Raw genomic sequence first — 23469 nt, forward strand, 5'->3', positions numbered from 1 at the left:
AAACAGTTATATTTAAAAAGTTCTCTTTCTTTTTCGACAGACCTTGTATTTACACTCTTTGGTTCGGTCAATATTTTCCTCTTTTTACCTTTTGTCTCACTCTTTTGGTCAAATGGTTTCTATTGTTAAACACCAGTAACCTAAGAATAATTAAAGTAATGACCCTCCCTGGTACTTAATGGAAATTAAGATGAGCTTATTCGTAAAAAAGCTCTAGGCGGAAGGTATTTGGTTTTTTTTCAGAATAATGAAATATTCCCCCGAAATCTTTGGGTTTTCTCCAATTTGCTTCATTAGTTACCCGCTCTCCAGGGTTGTACGCTGGGGATCAACTACCCCAGTGTGGTCCAGGTTCCGACAAATAAGCAGTTACTTGGGGAGAAAGGGACTCTGCACAATTTCTGAATGAATCTATGAAGATATTGACAGCTTTTCATGACACCAACAATTTTAAACTAATTTCTAAATAATATTTATTCAAAATCAAATCTCTTTAACACACATTTCACTTGAGATTATCACCGATTTTCATCAAGTTATCACCGAGAAACAGGTGTAAAGGCAAAACACCGAGACATTCACCCTAAACAAATACAAATTTCTCTCGCGTTAGCCATGACCATGGAATAAATTCGAACCTCAATTTAAGTATTATAACAATGTACATATATTGTATGTATGTATGTATGTAAGTATATATGTAAAAGTGTATGTATGCATAAATTAACTTGCCTACAAATTGTTAATAGCTTTGTAAATATTTTATGTTTATTCACAATGGGCGCCGCCGATAAGACACACTCAATAACAGGCCACGAATAAATTTAATTTTTATATATAAAAATATATATGTAAATATATTTACAGCTATGTTTGTTGGCTTTGTGTGTATGTGTACTTTGATAACTGCCAGAGTTTAAGCGAAGATATGAGCCTCAGTGGCTAGAAAAATGAGAGCTCTTATATATGTATGTATGTATGTATGTACATATCGTTACCTAAAATGCACAACAACGTAGCATCAAAAAAATTGAAAATCTTGTCAGATATAATAACCAATATATAACCAATACGAGTGTATGATAACCAATATATAACCAAATATTGTATTTTAATATGAGTGTATTATAACCAATATATAACCAAATATTGTGTTTTAATAAGAGTGTACAATAACCAATATATTGCCAAAACTCAAGTTTTGTTTCAATATTAAGGTCTCTGTTACATCGTTTTCCTTCGCCTGTAAACTTATGAAAAGTGATGTTACGTTATTTTGCATTTTATTTGACAATATGTATTTATTTATATACATATGTATGTATGTGTAAGTAAATCAAGGGGCGCACATAACTTTGCAACATTGTGGCATTGCCCCGCTGCTGTACTCTTATATAAATAATATTATGTACTTAACATCAGAAATTTAAAATTACATGCATTGAAAGCAAATGTGCTTGTGGTCTTATCGCGCGCACAATTTTTGTGTTGCTTTTGTTTTTGCTCAACTTTTAATGTTGTGCTTGGCTGCAGAGCAAATTATAGCACGGTTTACAAGAAATATGGCAACGAGTTGATTTTATGAATTTTTGTTGACATAACAACCTAAGTGGATATCTAGCGTAGACGACAACAACAACAACAATAACAAAGAAGCAGAAGAAAAAAGAAAAAATCAACGACCTCCGCTTGAGGCAAGGCTTGCGCTGCGGCAAAATAAAGTCGCACACACTCAATTATATATGAAAGTGTATATGTATGTATGTGTGTGCGTCTCATCGCCGCATTCAATGGGTGCACTTTGTTGTTATCTCGTTGGCTGTTGGCGCGCATTCATTGAACACATTGAAAAGGAAAGTTATGCGAGTCACTTAAGTCAGCCGAAATGTCAAGTGTGTGTGTGCCTTTATGTGTCCGTGTGTGTGGAAAGATTACTGAACAGCTGCACCCATCGTCAGCCAATTTCGCGACCAAACTCCGCGACTGCAGATGATCTCCCTAGAAAATACTCAAAACACTTTTCGCTCTCAAGCGCTCTCCGCGCACCATTCGCCGCTCTCCGCTGACGACATGCATTACTCATTACACAAATGTTGGTAAAATGTCGGTTTGTTGTTTTTGTCGTCTAATATTGTTATCGCTAAACTTATCGGCCTGTAAATTGATAAGCCTACAAGGCAATCATCGGGTTCAATTGCAGGTGACTGACTGCAATCAATTGCATTTACAGTGCCGCACACACACACACACACACACAACACAAATTAGCGAGGTATGCTTGCGAAGGTATGTTCGTTGACGAACACAAGTGTTCGATTGAAACGCAGATAAATGAAAATATTCCGGCGAGCGCAGAGATTAGAAACACATTTTCGTTGTTGTCTCGCTTGATTAGTTTGAGTGAGTGCGTGTGTGCGGAAATATGTTTATTTCTTGGGTGCGTTTGCCAGACGGATATTTGTCTTCTAAAGTAAACTTCAAAATTTGTTGTGTTTGATGATTCACAGCCATTTTTTCGAGCTCTTCAAAAAAAAGTGAAAATTGTCTGTATTTAACAAAAAGGCATTGTTGTTGTTGTATCTAAGATTATATTACGAAAGAAGGTAAATGAGTTGTCATCGAGGTCAATTTGCTGTAGATCCAGAAAACATATATCGGGGTTATATGCTAGTGTCGGGCTGTAGGCAACCGGACTGCGGATAGTAAAAAGCCTTTCAATATAAGGCCGTCCCGGACAGAGGACGAATATACTCTAGCTCTGAAAGTATTCGACGCAGTACCCGCCCGGGGAAGCAGAGAAAGAGGAAGACCTTCACTCCGTTGGAAAGATCAGGTTGAGTAGTACCAGGCTATGCTTGGAATCTCCAATTGGCACCGCATTGCGAAAAGAAGAAACGACTGGCGAGCTGTGTGCCATCCTGAGTATCACTGATTCTTCTAGTGACAAGGAGGCCTTATTCTGCAATGGGTAATACAGAAAATGTGGATAGCATCTCAGAAATTTCAGCGTAACAATATATAATAATCTTAAAAAATAATTCCTTCGACGTTTCATTAGATAATCAAACACTTAAACCAACAATAGCCAAGCTGGAAACCCTCAATCAAGCTGAAACCATCAACCAAGCTGAGAACCCGGCGTATTGTATGATATTTTATCTAATCGGGGTATTTACAGAAATAAGGTTATAACGTTTTATCATATCAGGCGCATATCCTGACTTCTGCCAATTACCTAGATTACCTACTATCTAGAAATAGGTAATAATGGACATAATACTTAGGTCCGTTTTGAAGAATAAATTTTTTTTAGTTCATCCATTAACCACACTACTCTTTAAATTGGTGGATTTCGAGGATAAGTGTATGTGTATATAGGCCCAAAGAATTTTCACTGAGTTCTTCAATAAAAACTGATTGATTGTATCCGTTATTGTTGTTGTTGTAGCGGCAGAAAACAGTTGTTAATCCTTGGCACAGTAAAAATCCGGATGTGTGCCGTTTACGTTGGCCCGAGTGTCTCTCTTGGCATTTACACTTGTAGACTTGACCTTGTGATAACGGAATGTCTTAATTACCGTACGGATGAATTCCATTTTAACCAAGATATCGGTATAAAAGTAATTAAATTTGAAAATATCTAAGGTATTGTATTGTAGTTGTGGTAGCATAAAATAGCATAAAACTGTCAAGTTAAGAGTGCTTGGCCACATTCAAGTCCAAAATTTACTTTCGTGGTAACCGCCATCTGCTTCGTCGTTACTACTGCTGGTCGTACTTTTGGTGTATTTCATTTTTGATTTTTTCATTTTGTCGGCTGGGAATCGAATAATTTGTTCCTAGCTTTCCAAGAGTCGCACTTGTTCTGACTGCCGGAAAAAAGATTATGAGATTTGATAAAGTTTCAAAAACGTAAGCCTGGGTTCAGTCGTCTATCACTGTGAGACGGTTGGACTTAACACTGCGCGTTATTTCCACTGAACATTTATTGGCTGAAGCCAGGAATTATGTGCTGATTACTGATTCTGATTGACTGAATTTTTATAGAGCTAAAATTGAGGCTCGTGATCTCGACGAGCTTTGGTTTCAACAAGACGGCGCCAATTCCCACAGATCGCATCAATCAATAGATTTATTAAGAGAACACTTCGGTGAGCAGATAATTTCATGTTTTGGGCTGGTTGATTGGCCACCAAAATCGTGTGATATCACACCGTTAGACTTTTTCCTGTGGGGATATGTAAAGTCTAAAGTCTATGCGGACAATTCCGCTTCGATTCAGGTCTTGGAGGAAAATACCGCGCGTATCATTCGCGTGTTACCAGTCGAAATGCTCGAACGAGTCATCGAAAATTAGACTCAAGGGATGGACCATCTGAGTTCTAGCCGCGGAAAACATTTGAAACTAAAAACAAAACTTTAAGTTTTGACCCGCGTGCTTTCTTTTTTGGTCCTAACTATACCCAAACCTTTGCTTCCATATACACATATCTACATATTTGCTACCCATAAGTATGGAAATGCATAAAGTATGCACAACAACAAAGGCAAGAGTAAAACAAAAGCTTTAAACGAGCGAAAACCGAACAGCGCCACATAAATTCAGATAACAATGTTAGGTAACCTGCCAGTTACCCACAGACCAACAACAACAACAAAAAGCAAACGCAAACCATTGGCACACAAACAGGCGGTTGCATCTAATTCGACAATGCCACGGACCAGATACACCCAAGCACACGATGATACACTTTGCATTCACCGAAAATTAGCCGCGGATGCTGGGCGAGCGGTGAGCAGAAGTGTGTTCGCTGTGTGTTGGCAGAGAAGCGTGACGCAAACCCGTTGAACCAGTTTCCACTTTTGGACAACACACTCAAAACCAAAAAAAAATTAAAAAAAAAACATGGAGGAAGAAGAGGAAGCGCGGCAAAATAAATAAAGAAAAGAACGAAAAATGCAAGGCGCTTTAGGAATTTCGTGATTGTAAATAAACAAGTAAAAGCACAAATATACATTTTTATTTTAAGTATACTTAAAACATTTTAAGCTTCGGCAGGTAAGCATAACCAAATATGCACAGCCGTGTGTGTATGTGTGTCGCATGTGTGGAGGTTCAGAAACTTTAAAGTCGGATGCTGTACAGCCACAGGAAACAGCAGCAAACGTTGACCTGTGCGGCAGTTGAGATTCGCTTTTTTTATTTATAATTTTTTTTTTAATTTATTTTGCTTTTAATACATTTGGATGCGGATATTGCAAAAAATGACAATGACCGCTTTATTTTATTTCACTTATATAAAAAAAACCTTTTGGCATTAAAAAGTATTTCAGTTATGTATATAAAAAAAATGGATTTAAAAAAATAAAAAAATTAAAAAATATTTTATTTAAAAATAGAACATAAAAAATAATTACTAGAAAAAATTAAAAAAAAAAATTGTTTAATAAAACGAAATTAAAAAAAAATTACCGTAATTTTTAGTAGATTAAATATATTTTGGAAGGTTAAAAAATACAAAACATAGTCGTAGAAAAAAAATATATTTTTTTCTTTTAAATGAAATAAAAGAACATTTAGGGATTAAAGAAAAAAAAATATTTTATCAAAAAATATAATATAAAAAATAATAGATAAATATATATATATATATGTATACATATATATTTTTAATTTATAAAATTGTTTTTTTTTTAATTTATAAAATATTTATTTTTTTAAATTTATAAATCTTTTTTTTTTTTTTTAATTTTTAAAATTGTTTTTTTTTCTTTTATAGAACGAAATTAATAAAAAAAAATGTTACCGTAATTTTAAAAAAATTAAGTTTAATAAAAATTGTGTTTTTGTTTTTATAAAACGAAATATCTTCGTACATTTCTGAGTCGGGATTACCAAGGCCACGAAAAATGATGAAAACAATTTTTAATATTCAATATAATCCATAGACATACATATACATATGTATGTACATATGTATATTTATGAGCCAAACACGGAAATATTTGAAAATGAAAGCTTCCAAAGCTTTTCAGACGTCATCAGAACCAGAGAACCTTCAATAACTCCAAAAATAGCTTCGTTTATTTATCAGTCGGTGTTACCAAAGCTAACGGGTGATCAAAGGAGACAAACTTTTTTCAATAGCCCTTTTTTGACAGATCACTTGTGAGTCTTGAAAACTTCCAAGAAGATCGGACGTTTTCTAGTCAAATTTTGTTCAGCGATGAGACCGATTTCAAGCTCAATTGGTATAAAAACAAGCAAAATTGCAGCATTAGGGACGGCATTTCATCAATAAAAAACGGTTTTATGTAGTTTGTCGGCCGGTGGAAGCAGAGGAAGAGAAAGGCCTCCACTCCGTTGGAAAGACCAGGTGGAGAAGGACCTGGCTTCGCTTGGAATCTCCAATTGGCGCCACATTGTGAAAATAAGAAACAACTGGCGCGCTGTTGTTAACTCGGGTATAACCGCGTAAGCGATTTCTACACCAGTAAAGAAGAAGAAGAAACGGAGTAACATAGAATTATAGTTCTTGACGTAATATTTTATATTTTTAAAAATTAATAAAAGACTTTCTTAAGGTTGAAAATTCAAAAAAGACTTATTAGGTGCTAAGTATCGCATTCTAAATTAATTTTCATATTCACTTATATAATATAGAAAGCTCTTTTTAGAGACGCGATCTAATTTTTCTTTTATGTCTAAGAAAATTTAAATTGAGTATAATTTTCTAATTTAGTCAACAAAATGGCAATAAAGATACGTTCAAATAAAGCAAAAATATACTCTAGACTTCTGTACAAATACAATTGTATGCATGAACATACATATGTACATATGTGCATCAAATCGCGAATTCCTCAACATCATAAAGTCAAAAGATAAGATATTCCAAATGGCTAATTTTGATAATAATCAATCAAAATATTGCCGCCGCTTTGTTTGCAAAGCGAAAAAAGAATTCTACCTGCATTTTAGAGCAGCGAAAATTGCCTTTTAGATAGCAGAACTGCCAGAACAAAGGCACAAAGTTGAACGCGGCGCTTTTGTTTCAATGCCGACAACGCGAAAAAACATAAATAAAAGGAATTTCGTCTTATGCTTCGTAGAGATGTGCGCCTGTGCCACGACGAGCCAAAGTAAGTGGATGTGGAAGAACACACATTATTATTAATATTTCTTTTTTCTTACTTGCAGCCTTTCAATTTATTTTTCTTTGCGCGCACATACAAACATACACACATTTACACATATTTTCAGGAGAATTTTTAGTCGCGGAAGCGCGCTTAATGGATTCAGCGTCTGCGGAACAGCACATTGCAAGCAACCAACGTCGCGCTTTTTCCCACCAACATACGGAGCACTCGCCGCCACTCCACTGCACACGCTCCTTAACTCCTTTGCACTTCAATCTATATATAAACTGGATTTTTGATGCGCCGTTTGTGGCCCTTTCAGGTCTTCTTCACGTCTGTGCGCGTTTTTTGTTTCTGTACCAGCGACATTCCTTGGCATCTTCCCTTCTGTGCGCTGCCAGCGGAGCATCTTAAATGCAATAACAACAATGACAAAAGCGAAAACAAGCACAAGCAGCAGCAACAACAACAACAATAGTGCAGCGCTGGTAATGTGAACAATGAGAAATTGCTTCGCATTTCGCCGCACCGAAGCGCGGAGCAGCAAAGCAGGCTTATCCTTGCTGATCCTTCGCAATGCTTGTACTTTGCCGTCGCTGCCACGAAATGAGTGCATCGCGTAAGTCCTCGGTCGCTGCCGCACCAGCTGTGCACTAATTTGCTGACTCTACCACTCATTGCTGGGCAGTGGCGGCGGCAGCGAGTTCCTTGAGGGTTGCGTAGCAGCGCGGCTAGAGCACAGCTGTGGCAGCCGCAGGTATTGAGTTAAGTGGAGCAACATATTTTTATACAAACGCGCATACATACATACATGCTTATGGTATTCTCATTTGGTTTTTGTCGTTGTTTTGCTTTTTGAACATTTTTCCACCTTTTACAAGTTCTTTAGTGTACAGCTTCCACTGCTTGTTGTTGTTGTTAATTGTGGTGATAGAACTTGTAAGTTGGCTGTGGAATTGTTTGTGCTTTATGGCTCCACTTTGCAGGTCTCAACTTGCACGGCAAAGCGGCACAAATGAAAGAAGGTGAGTCTGCAGGCTTGTCTCCAATGTGTTGTGTGAAGCATGACGACGGCGGATAGCGCACAAAGGTCGGCTGCAATTCAAAACTCAAAGCTTCTTTGACAGCGGTAATTGAGATTAGGGCTTGTTTAGCTACGCGATTGGCAAACGATCTGAAAGCGACTTAAAACACGTATAATAATGAGAAAAAAAATTATAGAAAATATTTTATGCATCACAACTCGAGTTCTAATTGGGCTACAAATGATAATGAGTCACCGTTTGCGATAGTTACTGTTGTTGTTGTTGTAATGGGTACCTAATCCCCATTAAGATAGCAAGGATTGGATAAGTTGTCGTCAACGTTATCCAACGGTAGGCCCAAGAAAGGTGCTGTTTCGACGGAGTCGGACCAAAGAGAGAGGATTGTCAGATGAGTTGCGTTAGTGGGGCATGCTACGTGGGGACCAGTGTCATGCGGAGACTCATTGCATGCAGCACATACTATATATTGGATATGTCTGGGTCTATTTTGGATAAGTAGGAGTTTTATCTGCTACAGTATCTAGCACGGAGCTGCGCAAGGATCACTCTCGTTTCTCGCCGTAATTCGAGCTCTTCGTCTGCAATGGATGGTGGTTTGACTCCAAGTACGCCATTCAGTAAGAGTTGGTCGGTTAAGGTGTTGATGGGTCCACTGTGAATGGCAGTCAGTGCTTGTAGGAAATTAGTTGCGGACGAAGTCTGGTCGGCGTATTGTTTGATGTCTCGACGTAGTAGAGGAATGATCTCTTGATGCTCCTAGGAGGCGGTTACGCTCTAAGCTGGTGACTGCAGGGATAATTTCTGCGAAAGCATCATTATGTTCCTTAACTGTGAGCATACGGTCCGCACTATGCAGGTGTTCGTTCGGAGACATCAAGAGGCATCCTGTCGTAGTTCGGATTGCAGTATTCTGACAAGTCTGGAGCTTCCTCGTCTGCGTTTCACTGCATCGAGGCGACTTTATTGGTGCGACGTAGTTAAGGACCGGTCGGCTAGTTGCCTTGTAAGTTGCCAACGACGTTTCTTTGTTCTTTCCCTATGTGCTGCCGGTTAGCGACTTGAGTATTTTGTTGTGGCTCTGTACTCCGGCGATAATCGCCGACACATGAGGAGTGAAGGAGCAAAGACTGTCAAAAGTCACACATAAAATTTTAAGACAATTGCCAGTCGGAATCTTAACGCCATCTTTCGTCCAGTTTGTGAATACGGTCGCTGTGGATTTAGGTGGGTTAGGAGGAGAGTGTTAGGTTCCATGCAGCGAGGAAGCGAGAAAGGCCGGAGAGATAGCCGTTTCCGTTTGAGGATATGACATCGCTTCCATTGCCCGACGTCATTATCGTGCAAACACCAGCGTACCAGGTGATGGAAATTCCCTCTTGTAGTTGCGGGAGTTTTGAGATATAGAGTTCCAACAACAACCGGTTCTAAGTTAAAAGAATTGGCCGGAATTTTATCCGACCAAGGACCGTTATTTCGGTGATGTAACCCCGTTTAATTTGGACAGTTTTGTTTAGACCCGACTTTTTTTTTTTTTTTTTAATCGCCGAAAACCCGACTGTCGTGGGAAACTGTGGGAGTTTTTTTATAATTCGTAATGGCTTAGACCCTATCAAATCTAATTAGTATTGGGCGTCGGGTTCGGTTCAAGAGAAAAAAGAAAAATCTTACTTTCCAAACTTCTTCACCTAGTAACTATCGTTCGATAGATTCAGCAGACATATTCTAACAGATACATAACCTCAAATTAAGATTTTTTCCAATTACGTTCAGGACTTATCGGCTAATGCCATATTTCTGATACTGAAAAGCTTACAAAGAAGAATAGCGCGTTGATGGAAAGTTTAAAGCTTCTTAATAGAGGCAAGCTAAGGTATTTTGAGAGCATAGGGATTCAAAACGCAAATTTATGACCGACCAAGTTTTGGCACCATAGCAAGGTTCTTCTTCTTCGTTTTTATTGCTGACTATTGCGACAAAGAAAGTGCAAAAATTTCAAGACCAAAGAGAAATCATTTTTTTTAATTATGTACGGACGCAAAAATGATAATTGATTCCTAATAATCCCTATCCCGCAATACATTTTTCGTACTAACCTAACTATAACAGTATCTGTCAAAAAGATTGGCTGGTGTCACTCAATAAAATTACACACGCACACATTTACACACACAAATGAGTATATGTCACATGGGCAACTCTGACCGTATTGCACCCACAGTCATATGAGCGCCCTGAGCTTGTTACCAACAAATTTTCGAAGGCCAATACGCGCTGCGCTGCGCTGTTGGCCCTGAATTTATTTCTTCATGCGCCTAAAATCTCGCACAGCGTTAACATTGAAACATGCTCTCATTGCAAGGAGAAATAAAAATCAATACGAGCACTGAGCGACAAACGGGACAAGGTAAATGTGGAAATAAGTATTACAAGTAGAAAACAAAAACAAGAGAATCTTAATGCAAAAAGCAGCAAACATATGTACATAAGCAAGAGACACAGCTGTGCGCCTAAAAGCAGATTATTGTTGCGCATTATTTTGATAGAATTTAGAAATCCAGCTGAGCTGGAAATTAATTGGCTTTCGGCCTACAAACCACACTCACACATACACACTTATAATATAAACATGTATACAAGTATAGGTGCTTGTATAGCAAAAGGCTCATACACTTCATTTACTCTCTTTATAAATTTACATAGGTATTTATCGATTAGTTGGTCAAATTCATCAGTCACTCCTCAATTCACACACACACACACACTCACCTTATCTGATGGAATTGTCCTGCTCAATTTCTGCGTAATCACCGCACCGCCATTGCTGCTTACCACAGATGGTGTAGTTACGATGGCAGCATTCACTGTAGAGCCAGCGGCGCCCATAACGCCGACTGCCGAAACCGAACCGGTGCTAGAGCAGCAAGACGACGATGAACCGGACGAGCACACCGATACGTCGGTGTGATGGCGCTTCATGCTGCCCGGTGTGTTCGTGGAGATGGTCGTGACGGCCACAGCGGTTACGGCGCCGTCAGGGGTCGAGAATGACGTTGATGGCCTTGCAACGCCGCGTTGTGAATACGAAGTGTATTGTTGTTGTTGCTGTTGTTGCTGCTGCTGCAACGGGGGATGCTGTTGTTGTTGTTGTTGTTGGTACGGATGTGAGTGATGCACAGCAGCCGAAGTGGAGGCCGAGGCCGATACTGAAGGTGACGAAGATGTCGACGATGACGGGGTCAGTAGTGAGTGTGTCGACTGATTGTGCATATTGCCCGCATTGCCACCACCACAGCCGTTACCACTGGAGCTACTGCCGTCATTGCTGTTATTTGGTTTATAGTTATTACCGTTGCCGTTGCCATTGCCATTAGAGTTGCCGTTGCCGTTGCCATTGCCGTTACCGTTGCCATTATTGGTGTTACCTACTGCTGTGCCAGACTTCATGGAGGTAACACCGCCAGTGACGCCGCTAAAAGAATTATTCGATGAAGATGAGGACGAGTGGGTGCGATGACGGCTGAAGTGAGTGAAATTATTGACCGAATTGGTGTGATGATGGCCGGAGCCAGCGCCAGCGCTGACAACAATTGCTGTGGTCGTATGCTGATGCTGATGCGGATGGTGCTGATGCTGATGTTGATGTTGTTGGTATTGATGTTGTTGAGGTTGATGTTGATGGCGGTGGTGGTGGTGGTTATGATGTGATTGATGGGATGGCAATGGCGCACTCGGAGATGTGGGTGTATCAATAGACGAAGTTGTCGACATTATCGCTGCTACTGTACCGCCAAAGGAAAATTTCAGCAAATGTGCGTTTTTCAATTTTCGTTTCTTCTATTTTCGTATTTTTATCGCGCTGTTATTAACCTTGAGCGAAAACTCAAATTTAGTGCTTATATACAAAAAGTATTATGAAAAAATCAGATAAAAAAAATTAGACGCACAAAAAAATTTTTTTTAATCAAGCGCACAAATTTAAAACGTTCATAAAATTAAAGCGCTAATAGAAGTTTTGTTTATTGATATTTTATTAGACCTGTCAGCAAAGCCGCTACCACAAATTCGTTGAAATAAATTTGGCCAATTGGAAAATATATTTAACCAACACTTCTCAACAAAAAATAAATTAACCAAAACAAATTATTTTTAGCTACATATTGTGTAATATGTATGTGTACACAAGTAGGTGCCTTTGTAATATGGCATTGAGCCGCAGCAACGCTCCAATGACGTTTGCGTCCTCGCCGCCGTTGTGGTAGACCTTAGCCTCCGTAGTAAATAAATAAAAGAATTCAGAATGCTTTAAGCAAAAGATATGGATATGTAAACATACATTATGTTTGTATGTATCCATATGAAAGATAATGCATATTGGGTGTGGGCGGCTGTGCTGACCAGTGTATTTTAAACATTGGAAGAAATATATATTTTGCACATATAAATCAACAAGAAAAAGCAAAACTCTTTAGAATTATAAAATAATAAACAACACCCTCAATAATATTGTGAAAATTCTAATATATTTTGGTTGTACACATTATTATTATTATTATTATTTGGACTTCTTCGTCTGTTTTCCAATACTGGCCACAATAAACACACATTCGTACATGCAGCAACAGCAGTGGAAATACGCTCTCAGCTGCTTTTGCGCGCTCTCACTGCTTTTGCTCTACGCTTGATTATTTTTCCCGTACTTATTTCTCTCTAAACAAATTCACTGCACGATTTGTTATTATTTGATTTTTCCCACAGGAACAACATTTAGCAACACTAGTTTATTAATTACTTTATTTTGATAAGTTTTCACATACACTTCAAAAAATATACATAAAATCATACAAATATTATAGTGGTCTTTGTTTTGCTTTAGAAATTGGCAATCAATTTTCTTGTGGCATATACAAATATTTCTATCTTTTCATGCCCACACAGTTGTACACCAACGTTTTTCATCTACCCATTAGCTTAATTTTTCATGATATTTTGTTACTTTTTTATGTTTTCTTGCTTATCTCACCTCTTCAGATATTTACCAGCCAAAAGGCGATTTTTCATTTAGTGTAGAGAATTAAAAGTTGTTGGCAGCGAAAACAACACGATGCGTCGCAATTGTAGCAACAACATAAGCAACACACAATGAGCAATTTGTGTTTCCTTTACTCCACTATATCACTTGAACCATAACTTTTTGGTTTATATTTTTTCCAATTTGCACAAAATATAGTTGTACTTATATATTTTTCACTTGCTTCTTTTTCAGAGAAAGAATTTCACGATTTGTATATTTTTTTACTTAAAATCCTTTCTCTACAATTTTCTCCTATATGAATCGATTTACACAAATTTCCCGAGCTCTCGCAATAAAAATCGCACACTCGACCAATAAACACTGCAGCTTTGTGCAGCACACAACAACAAAATGTTGTTCTTTTTACGTTGAGCACACACACGCACAAAACACAGTTTTGAATTAAATGGTTGATTTTTTTCTTAATTATGCGAATTGCAATTATTTTTTGGGACTCTTTCTTTGCTTTCAAGCGCGACTTTCCGCTCAAACACGTTACAAAACTTTAATGCGAAAAAGTTTAAGCCAAACGTTGCTTTTCACCGCCGTCATCAACGTTACAAAAACGAACTTGCGAACTTGCGTACAAGTTAACCAACCGCTCACCACAACAACAAAACAATGTGTGCTGGGCAATTTGCAGGCGACCAATGTAACCAGCAGAGCTCAATATCAAATTGGCAGGTTGCAAGAAAAGTACCAAATAATTTATCGATTACTCAGCTGGGTGTCGGTTGTGAATGTTTATCGGACTATTAATCGGATAAACCGTAAATGATTATAATTGATTTGTTATTTTTATTGTGATTTATTGTCAGTAAGAATTAAGCATTAATAGATCGAATACAACAATTAAAACGAGTTTAGCAACTGTTAATACGCATTTAAATACATTTTTCATATATCGGAGTAGAAATAATCGATTATTTGTGAATTAAGAACATGTGAGAAATTTTATTATTATAATACAATTAAGAAGATAATTAAAAATTGGTCAACAAATATAATATTCAATCAATTATTATTATATGAAATTATAGATATTTATATATATATTAAGTTAGTATAAGCTGAATGCCCATTTCTACGGAGAACCTTTTAGAGTCTGCTGATTTAAGACTCAATAAAGTAATAATAACATTTATTCTATAGACTTTTCTTAACAAAAACGCATTTTTCTGAAAAGAAACAAATTTTAAGAAACTTTTGTTTTTTGTTCTTAATAAACTAATGCTCACCTCGCCATCTATTGACTACTAGCTAGTTAGCAACGATAGCCCTTTGAAACTGCAAAATTTAATAAAATTTGATTTTGATTGTTCCACAAAATAAGAAGGAACGCATACATATATATTTTACAAAAATCATATGATATTCATTTTTTTCCCCAAAAAAAAGAGTGATATTTACAATGCATCTCTCGTTCAACAAACTTGCAATGAATTTGCCTGCATTCAACTAAGAAGACTGTGGCAGCACTGTGTGCACGTCGGACAAGGAACGGTAGTGAATGGTAAAATAGTGATCGCTGTGAAAAAGTATAATTGTAAATAAATTTTCTAGTGGTAATTTGTATAAAAACTGCGATATAATTTAAAGTATATAATACCGTTAAGGTGCGGAATTGATAAAAAGCTGCAGAAAGCCAATTACACGCTTAAAAATTGGGAATGAAAAAGTGATTAATAGTTGGTCATTGAGCAAAACGCAAAAGGACCAAAGGGATAGTAAAGTGGAAGAAAAGAAATTTTAAATGATTGTTTAAGAGGAGCGAGGGAAGCAAGGGTTGAAAGAATGTGTCAATAAAAAGTAGCCGAAAAGAAGCGCTAATAAAGCGAATGAGGTGGAGTTGCAGGAAACAAGAATGAATGGGAATAAAGGCAACGCCGTGCAAAACGAAAGAACAAAGCTAAAATAGACCGTAGACGCGAAATGCGAAAGGAAAAATGTAAAAATTTTAACGGGTTGCAAATGCAGGTTGTTTTAATAATATATGTAGCTCGAATGCTTTTTTATTTAGAGAGTTTCAAATTTACAGAAACTTATAGGGTTTTTTGTTTTTGTAACGATGTGTAATAGGTAATATTGGCTGGGATTTAGAATAGCATCCCCGGATTTCGGCGATAAAATGGGTATCAGTGGAAAGGTGACGTTTTCCAGATCACGAAAATATATATATATAGTTGCCGCTGACTTATAGTTTTAAAGATATTTGCATTTAAAGTTGACAGTTAAAGTTGCATAAAAATTGACAGCTTTTACATTGATAATTTGTATATTGTGAGTAACTTTTTCACTTATATTATGCACTTTTCACGTACTAGCACTTCACTCTAACGTTTCTGCATATTAATTTTTTTAATATTTGTATAAAGCTTTACTTTAATTATTTTATTTTAGTTACAATTCTCTGCATTTGCACAATAAGAAAAGGGTTGCCATGGTTATTTTTTTTGAAGCGCAACTTTAAATGCAAATATCTTTAAAACTATAAATCAGCGGCAACTATATATGTATATATATTTTCGTGATCTGGAGAACGTGACCTTTCCACTGATACCCATTTTATCCCCGAAATCCGGGGATGCTATTCTAAATTTTACCCGTAATATTAGCCTAAATACGGTGATTTATATGTCACAATATTTTATTCCGCTATTTAGCCTATGTAGGTGTATGTATGACAACTGCGAATTTTTCATTCTGTACAATAAAAAGTATTTGCTTCTAAATTTTTAATTGTAAATATTTTTTCTAATTTTTACGTAATTGTAACTACCTTACATTACATATGATGTTTGAACCAGTTTTTTTATTCAGATACAATTGCCTAGCACTCAATATATCGGTTGTATGGTTTGTTCAAAATTTCTGTTAAAAGTACTTAAAAATGCAAACCTGTTCTCTACGAAGGGAGCAGGCAAAATTGAATAAGCGAACGTAAAGAGAAAATCAAACTCGTTGAGGGGGCGCAGCGAAAATTTAGACAGAACAATGCAAGGAGGACGAAAAAACGCAATGAAAAGTAAAGCGCACGGAAAATTTTCAATTCATATAAAAACTGCTCATTAAAAATAAGGCAATACAAGTGATAAAGTGTACTAAGTGCAAACTAAATAAAAATTATGTTGTGAATTACTGGAGTATGAAAGGGTTTTTGTAATTTTTGTATGAAAAACTAACTTGCTAAAAAAAAATTTCCCACACGCGCACACAACCATACGCACACACACGCGGATACCGCACAAAATCTCAAACAAAAAGGAAATCAATAAACGCAAGAAGCGGACCGTAGTAGAAGCACAAGTGGAAGTGGAATTTAAGAAGAAGCAAAGGAAAAGGTGAAGGTGAATTGAGTGCGCGAAAGTCGGAAAGAAAAAATGAATCGTAATAAAATGATGTGAAAATGCGGGACATTAAAAAATTTCAGCGTGGAGGCTGAAGACTGCAAGAAACTCTCGACTGATTGACAAGAAAATCAAGAGACAGACAAATTAGAGAAATATATGATTGTCTTGCCAGTTATTGTAATAGTAGTTTGCATAAATATTTATAAGGCAAATAAAGAAAAAATTGATTTTATTATAGCAGTTGAATAGTAGTTACATTGTAGCGAAAAATTTCAATTTAACAAAGGATGGAAATGGCCAGCAGCGCCGCAAATGGGTCTGGCAGCACAACTTCTCACAGTGGTGTCGTGGGCAATACTTTGCCATCTCTCTTTGTCAGTGATCATAATGGCGGTAGCACATTAGTTAATAGCAAGGATTTAGATGGTCTAATTGCTATGAACGATAGCGCACTTTCACAACAAATCGAATTTATTCTGCAAGAAGCTCCCATGGAGCATGATGACAATGATATAAACGATCATTTAAATAGTGACGGAACTGCAAATATAAATACAGTCAGCAGCATTAACTCAAACCCTACCATTAAACTACAAAACCCACCGAATATCATAGTAACAAGCGCTTCCGAATTCCCAAGAGCACATGTGACCAGTGACGGTGCTGCGGCGACAATTGCAGCAACACAAGCAATGGCGCAACATCATTTATTAAATGGTCGTCGGATCATTATACAAACAACGCAAACATCAAATATGATTAAAGAAGAAGAAGCCGATCCCGAATTAAATGATGAGAATCTACAAGATATTGAAGAAGAGGAGCAAGCTGCTGAAGCTGAGGAGAATCAATTGCAGCTCCAGCATACAGCAGATATAAAAATGGAACAAGATGATAATGTGGAACAAGATTTTATTAGAAGTGGTATAAATTATATAAGTACGCCTACGATAACTGCACATCATACGCAACTGCATGGCGCACAAACACAACAAATAGTTTTGCCGGCCGGTTCAATAGTAGGCACAACAGCGACAGGCCGCACTTTGGCAGTGCCCGTATCCGAAGCGTTGGCACAACTGCAACGTCGACCGGTATATATCAGTAATGCAATGGGTGGCATGACTGGTGCTACTTTCGTGCGTATGCCAGCTGTGATAAGTCGCAGTCCGATGACTGTTTTAAATGTAGTACAACAGGGTGTACCCGGTGGTGGGCAAACACAACTTATCCTACAGGCAACACCTGTATCAAACACAGGCACACAAATGACAGTGGTTACTTCTAGTCCAACTGCAGCAACCACCGTACCCACATTACCACCAGTACCAACTGGCGTCACAGAAGTGGCAGTCACTGCCACGCCACCAACAATAATGCCAGCATTAACTGCTGCAACACCAACTCCAGCACAATCTACATCCCCATCGACAGCATCATCATCCTCGCCATTATCGTCTTCTGGTCATGTTGCGTCTTCCACCGTGGTAGCTACTACTGCTGCTGCTACGACGACTCCGTCGACGGCGGCGTCCAAAAGTAGTACAACTCACGCCACCTCAAATAGTAGCGGTAATACCAACTCAGCTTCCAGTGGCACTACTACTGGCAATTATCAATGTTTTTCATGTGTGGAAGAGTTCGAATCGAAAGAACTATACGACATCCATGTCTCAGGCCATGCCAACAACATGAAATGCGCTATATGTAACATGGTGCTGAAATCACTTAAAAACTATGAGAAACATTGTCTGCGCTGCAAGCCGTACGAGTGTCAAATATGTGGACGTGTTGTACGTTTCCGACCGAATTTCATCAAACACATGCGTGTGCACACGGGTCAGCAATCCGAACGGCATAAATACAAATGTGACGTATGTCACAAGGAATTCATGAGTTTTGAATATTTCAAGGTGCACAAAAAGATTCACAATGAAAATGTGAATTTGACTTGCGAGATTTGCGGCAAAGTATTTAGTGCGTTGGCGTCACTGCGTGGCCACTCCAAATTGCATTCGGGTGTGAAATTGCACAAGTGAGTAAATGCATGCCCTTTTACAGGTGATTTATATTTACATTTTTTTTTTGTTTTGTTTACATTTTGTTTTCAGATGTGATGTGTGTGGCAAAGGTTTCGGTCAGCGCTATAATTTGAAGATACATGCGCGCACTCACACCGGCGACTTTCCGTTTGAGTGCAAAGTGTGCAAGAAGAAATTGCATACACAATCTTCCTTACAAACCCATATGCAAGTGCATCAGCGCGATCAGAACTCACAAGCCACCAACACGGCCAAGAATGATAAAAGCGCGACAAACTCTACAGCGTCGACGTCAGCAGCAGCGACGACAGCCACAATTGTAAAGCTAGAGCCACAGACAAAAGATGATGGCCCCAGCACCAGTGGCATGCAACGTCATTTGCAAAAACAATTACTCGAGGATATGGAAGATGACAACTCAGGACTGAGTGATAGTATTCAAGGAGGTGACAATGTTAGTCGCATTGTCTCCACTTCTTCTTTGACCACAGGTGGTCGCCAGAATATGCAAACAACAACCGCTGAGGATTCCTCAAATGAGTCTTCAAATGCATCACATGATTTAAAGCAACAACAATTGCGCCAACAACCACTCTTGGTGACACCCACACGCACCATTGTCATCAAGAATTATATGCAGAACGAACAGGGTGTTGCACTGGCACAGCCACAAACGCAGCATCAGACTAACGTCATACAGAGTAATAACCAAAGTGGCAGTAGCACGCTGCAACAACAATTGTTGCGCAAGACGCCCATAATACATTCTACAGGTGGCGCTGGTACACTCTCCTCCGCTTTGGCGAGCGTGGTGCAACAAATCGGTAAGCGGATGAGAATTTTTTTCAATTGTTTTAGTGTTCCAAATATTTTTGTTTTTGCATTGATTACGCAATATTTCTCCATTTTAACAATTTAGTTGCTTTTCCTTCCACTAAAACATTTTTTCTTCTTATTTCAATATTATAGGCACCTCACCCTCGCCATCGCCTTCATCCTCGTCGACATCATGTTCCTCGTCAGTGGTTGTGTCGAAATCAGGTGCTCCGCTCTCACTCGCATCCACCGCCATTGGCACCTCCACCATACGCAGCACACGCAATCACTTGTCACAATTCAGTTCGTCTATAACCTCATCGAGCAGCCACCACCGTGCGTTACAGCGCAATAATAACCACCGAAATCATAACAACAATAGCAGCAACAACCACCGGCGTCGACATCCGACACATTTGGACGATGATGATGATGACGATTTGGATGATTTTGTCGATTCGACACGTGCGCATCATCGTTCGTTGCGTGTGAATGGTCAGCATTTTGATGATGATGACGACGATGAGAAATCCTCCCCGTCCTTGGCCACAGCGGCCATTATCAAAGTCGAACCGAATCTGTATTCATCGGGTTCGGGCGACAATTCCAATGAAATGCTCATTAAAGAAGAAGTGATGTTCGAGGATTCGGCCAATCATTCGCCACACTCGCCGCCAAGTTCGAAATTTCGCATGTCGAATTTCGATAGCGATTTGGATCATCATGTCGATTTGAATCATTCGCTGCCGCCATATGGAAATCTCTTTGACCCGCATTCCATACCCGATACCATTCCAGTGCAATTGTATCCGGACGATGATGATGATTTTCGTCTGGATCACAGCTCATTGGGACCGCTGCATCAGACATCATCGTCCACCACCGATGGTGATTTCATCAAAAAAGAATGGGTCTACGGCACAGGTTCCAATTACACGATGAACGGCAAATTCGGTGACGATAGCGATGCGCTGTGTGACTCGGCGAATTTCATTTACGACTGAGCAGCCGCTGCGCCACATTTGATCAGCTGAGCAGTGTGATTGTTTATCAAGAATCGAAAAGTGTAGTTGTGCGTAAGCCGTGTACTACATAATTGATGTATGCAAATCGAATATTATATAGATATACGATGAGTGCCGACCAGAAGGAAGCAATGATAAATTTGCGTACAACAAATGCCAATATTAGCAAGTATTTTTTTCTGTCTGTATTGTTAAACGAAACTAAGCTAGAAATTCTTAAAAAACCCCTAAAACACTCAATGTAATGGAAAATATTGTTATTTTAGTGTTAACCACCGACACTAAACCAATTGGATGTCAAATTCGTGAAAAAAAACCAAACAAAAACAAAAACAAAACAAATTCGTAGTAGTGAATACGCGCAATGTAGGCAATGCAATCAGTAGTTATAAAATAATATTACATACATATATATGTACATATATACACACACTTACACATGTATATGTATGAGTAGTTGTGTGTGCGTGTGTGTAATTGCTCACCAGCGCGAACTTGACTGACCGAAAGGAACTGCTGCAGGAAGTGGCTTCTTCCATGACACTCGTTTCGCAATCTCAAAAACACACTATCTCTCTTTCGAACTCTAACTCTCACTCTAACTCTCTCTCTCTCTCTCTCTCTCTCTCTCTATATATATATCTCAAACTGTTTTTGGCTAGCACAAATGATTTTAGTTTTAGTAATAATTAAAAGCGTCAAGCATACATATAAAACATATTTATATACATACAATATATAGCGCATAAGTGTATAAGTAATTAACGATTCTCTAACGTAATTTATATGTGTGTGTAAATATTATTGCAAAGTACTCTTTTACCTTTTATGCATATTTTACTAATTTATTTTGATTTAAGTTGAATCGATTATGATTTTTGAATTTGTGTGTGTTGTGCGTAAAAAGTGTAAAAGTATAAAATTGTGACTAAAAACAAAAAAAAGATGCTAACATTTTGAAACATTTTTATTTTACTATTGTGGTTTTCGAGCATTCGTTTTGTCACTGCGTTGTTGCCTAATGAATGCAAGCGTTTTAAAAAATATCATGAGTCATTTACTTTTATCAACAAAGAAATATTGTATTTTTCAACTAGTGAGCTGTAATTATGACTAACGGGAGTTATTTAGGTGCCGAAATGTCTGAGTCACCTCACGAACTCATACCGTTGAATACTTAGTTCCATACTATGCTTTCGATGTTTAATGATCTCAGCTGTGAGCTTTACTGAAATCACCGAAAAAACAATAGCATATTTCTAAGCTCCCACAGCAACATTCGAAAATTATGGTTTTTATTGCTGAAAATGCGGTTGCTGTGCTTGTAGCGCCAGAAAATATTCTTTAAGTGATTTTTACACTCCTTGGCCGGTTAAAAATCCGAGTCCGTTCCGTTTACTAAGACCCGACTGTCGTGGGAACGAAAGCTGAAAACGCTGTTGTTGTTGTAACTGTAGAATTCTAGAAGTAAAAGTGCTGAAATGTACTAGTTACAAGATCACAATCAACAATAGTGCGCATATGTCGCTCAAGTAGCGGTCGGCAATAAACAATAACTGTTAAAGAAAACTTTCGTTGTCTACTTTTCAGCGCCGACAGATTTTGATAAATTTTAACCAGCTGATTTTGCATTATTTCTTTGTTCTCGCTCGCTCGACAGCTTTATTGCGACAGCCCGAAATTATAAAATGTATTTAAAATATGCACATTTGAACTGTTTTTTTTTGTTTTTTTAGGTTTTAAAGGAAAACATTTTCATCATGAGATTTTTAGTATGTTTTTAAATTTTTAATAAATTTCCAAAGCTTTCGGTATTGTCCAAAAAATTTTAAGCTTTCGCATGCTGCATGTTGTATTACAACTGTTATACAATTTTACCAAAAAAAGTTTTTTCTGTGAGCAAAACTCAAGTTAATATTTTGAAACCAAAACAATATTTTCTAAAAAAATAATAAATTTCGAAAAAAATAATAAATCAAAAAAAGAATAAGTAAAAAAATAAATTAATTAATTAAAAAATAATAATAAATTAAAAAATAAATAAATTAATTAAAAAATAATAATAAATTAAAAAGAAATATTTATAAATTTCGAAAAAAAAAATTAATACAAAAATTTAATTTCTAATAAAAAAAAACATTTCAAAAACAAAAATAAATTTCTAAAAAGTTAAATACATCTAAAAAAAGTATCACTTGAGTGTTATGCTCTCCGTGTGGAGAAATAATAAGTAATTATTGGTAAAAAATAATAATTAGTAATTATTGGTTTAAGAAGAAATAACGGTGTTGTGCATATTTGAGATATGTATACATACCGATATTCTGAAAAAAATCTATTTAGTAAAATTTTGTGCAATATTTGCACTAACACACATACAAATGCGCGCATTTAAATTTTTTTTGTCAAATTGTAGGCAAAAATTCCAGACAAAAATTTAAGAATTGTTGATCATCGATGATTTTTTTTTCAAATAATATTTTTTTCAAATAATTTTTTATTGCATTTTTTTTTCAAATAATTTTTTTTTTTTTTTTCAAATAATTTTTTTGTTTTATATTTTTCAATTTTTTTTTTCAGTATTTTCTTTAATTTTTTTTTTAATTTCCTTCAGCAAAAAAAAAAATCGCTCACATTTTTAGCACTAATTTTTACTATATACCGCCTGTATTCATTTAGCAACAAGAGCAAAAAAATAAAAAAATCCATAAAATTTGTTAGACGAAAACAAAGGCAAAAAAATAAATGTGAATACGCATGCGCAATGCGAACTAACTAACGGTTGCTATTTATTTGTTTTTAACGCAAAAAAGTAAATATTTATTTAAAAAGTTTTAAAAAATAAATATTTATTAAAAACTTAAAAAAAAATTATAATTTATTTAGGAAGTTACAAAAAAACAAAAAATATTTATAAAGGGAAATATATAAAAAAGCACACATACATATATTTTCTTACTAAATTTTTTACACAAAAAA

The 23469-nt window shown here is 37.0% G+C and overlaps 2 protein-coding genes across 3 annotated transcripts in view; one reads left to right on the forward strand and one right to left on the reverse strand.

Annotated features, from left to right (window-relative positions):
• LOC120775607 (myb-like protein AA) overlaps positions 1-13869 on the reverse strand; it is a 138180-nt gene extending 124311 nt beyond the window's left edge. The window contains exons 1-2 of the mRNA XM_040105848.1: positions 13207-13869; positions 10953-12053 (exon numbers count right to left, since the gene is read on the reverse strand). Coding sequence (XP_039961782.1) covers positions 10953-11954 — 1002 coding nt within the window. The 5' untranslated portion in view covers positions 11955-12053; positions 13207-13869. The remainder of the gene's footprint in view (positions 1-10952; positions 12054-13206) is intronic.
• A 903-nt stretch (positions 13870-14772) lies between these two features.
• On the forward strand, positions 14773-21314 carry LOC120775100. 2 transcript variants are annotated; one of them, XM_040105113.1, is made up of 4 exons: positions 14773-14803; positions 16846-18642; positions 18719-19473; positions 19619-21314. In XM_040105113.1, exons 2-4 carry the CDS (start codon positions 16895-16897, stop codon positions 20467-20469), a joined length of 3354 nt encoding a protein of 1117 aa, XP_039961047.1. In that variant the 5' UTR covers positions 14773-14803; positions 16846-16894; the 3' UTR covers positions 20470-21314. The 2 variants fall into 2 exon arrangements, with proteins under 2 accessions (XP_039961047.1, XP_039961046.1); XM_040105112.1 differs by lacking the exon at positions 14773-14803 and having other exon boundaries at positions 16079-18642.
• Positions 21315-23469: the final 2155 nt, after the last annotated feature.

Source organism: Bactrocera tryoni, chromosome 4 (assembly GCF_016617805.1).
Source record: "Bactrocera tryoni isolate S06 chromosome 4, CSIRO_BtryS06_freeze2, whole genome shotgun sequence".
Taxonomy (NCBI): domain Eukaryota; kingdom Metazoa; phylum Arthropoda; class Insecta; order Diptera; family Tephritidae; genus Bactrocera; species Bactrocera tryoni.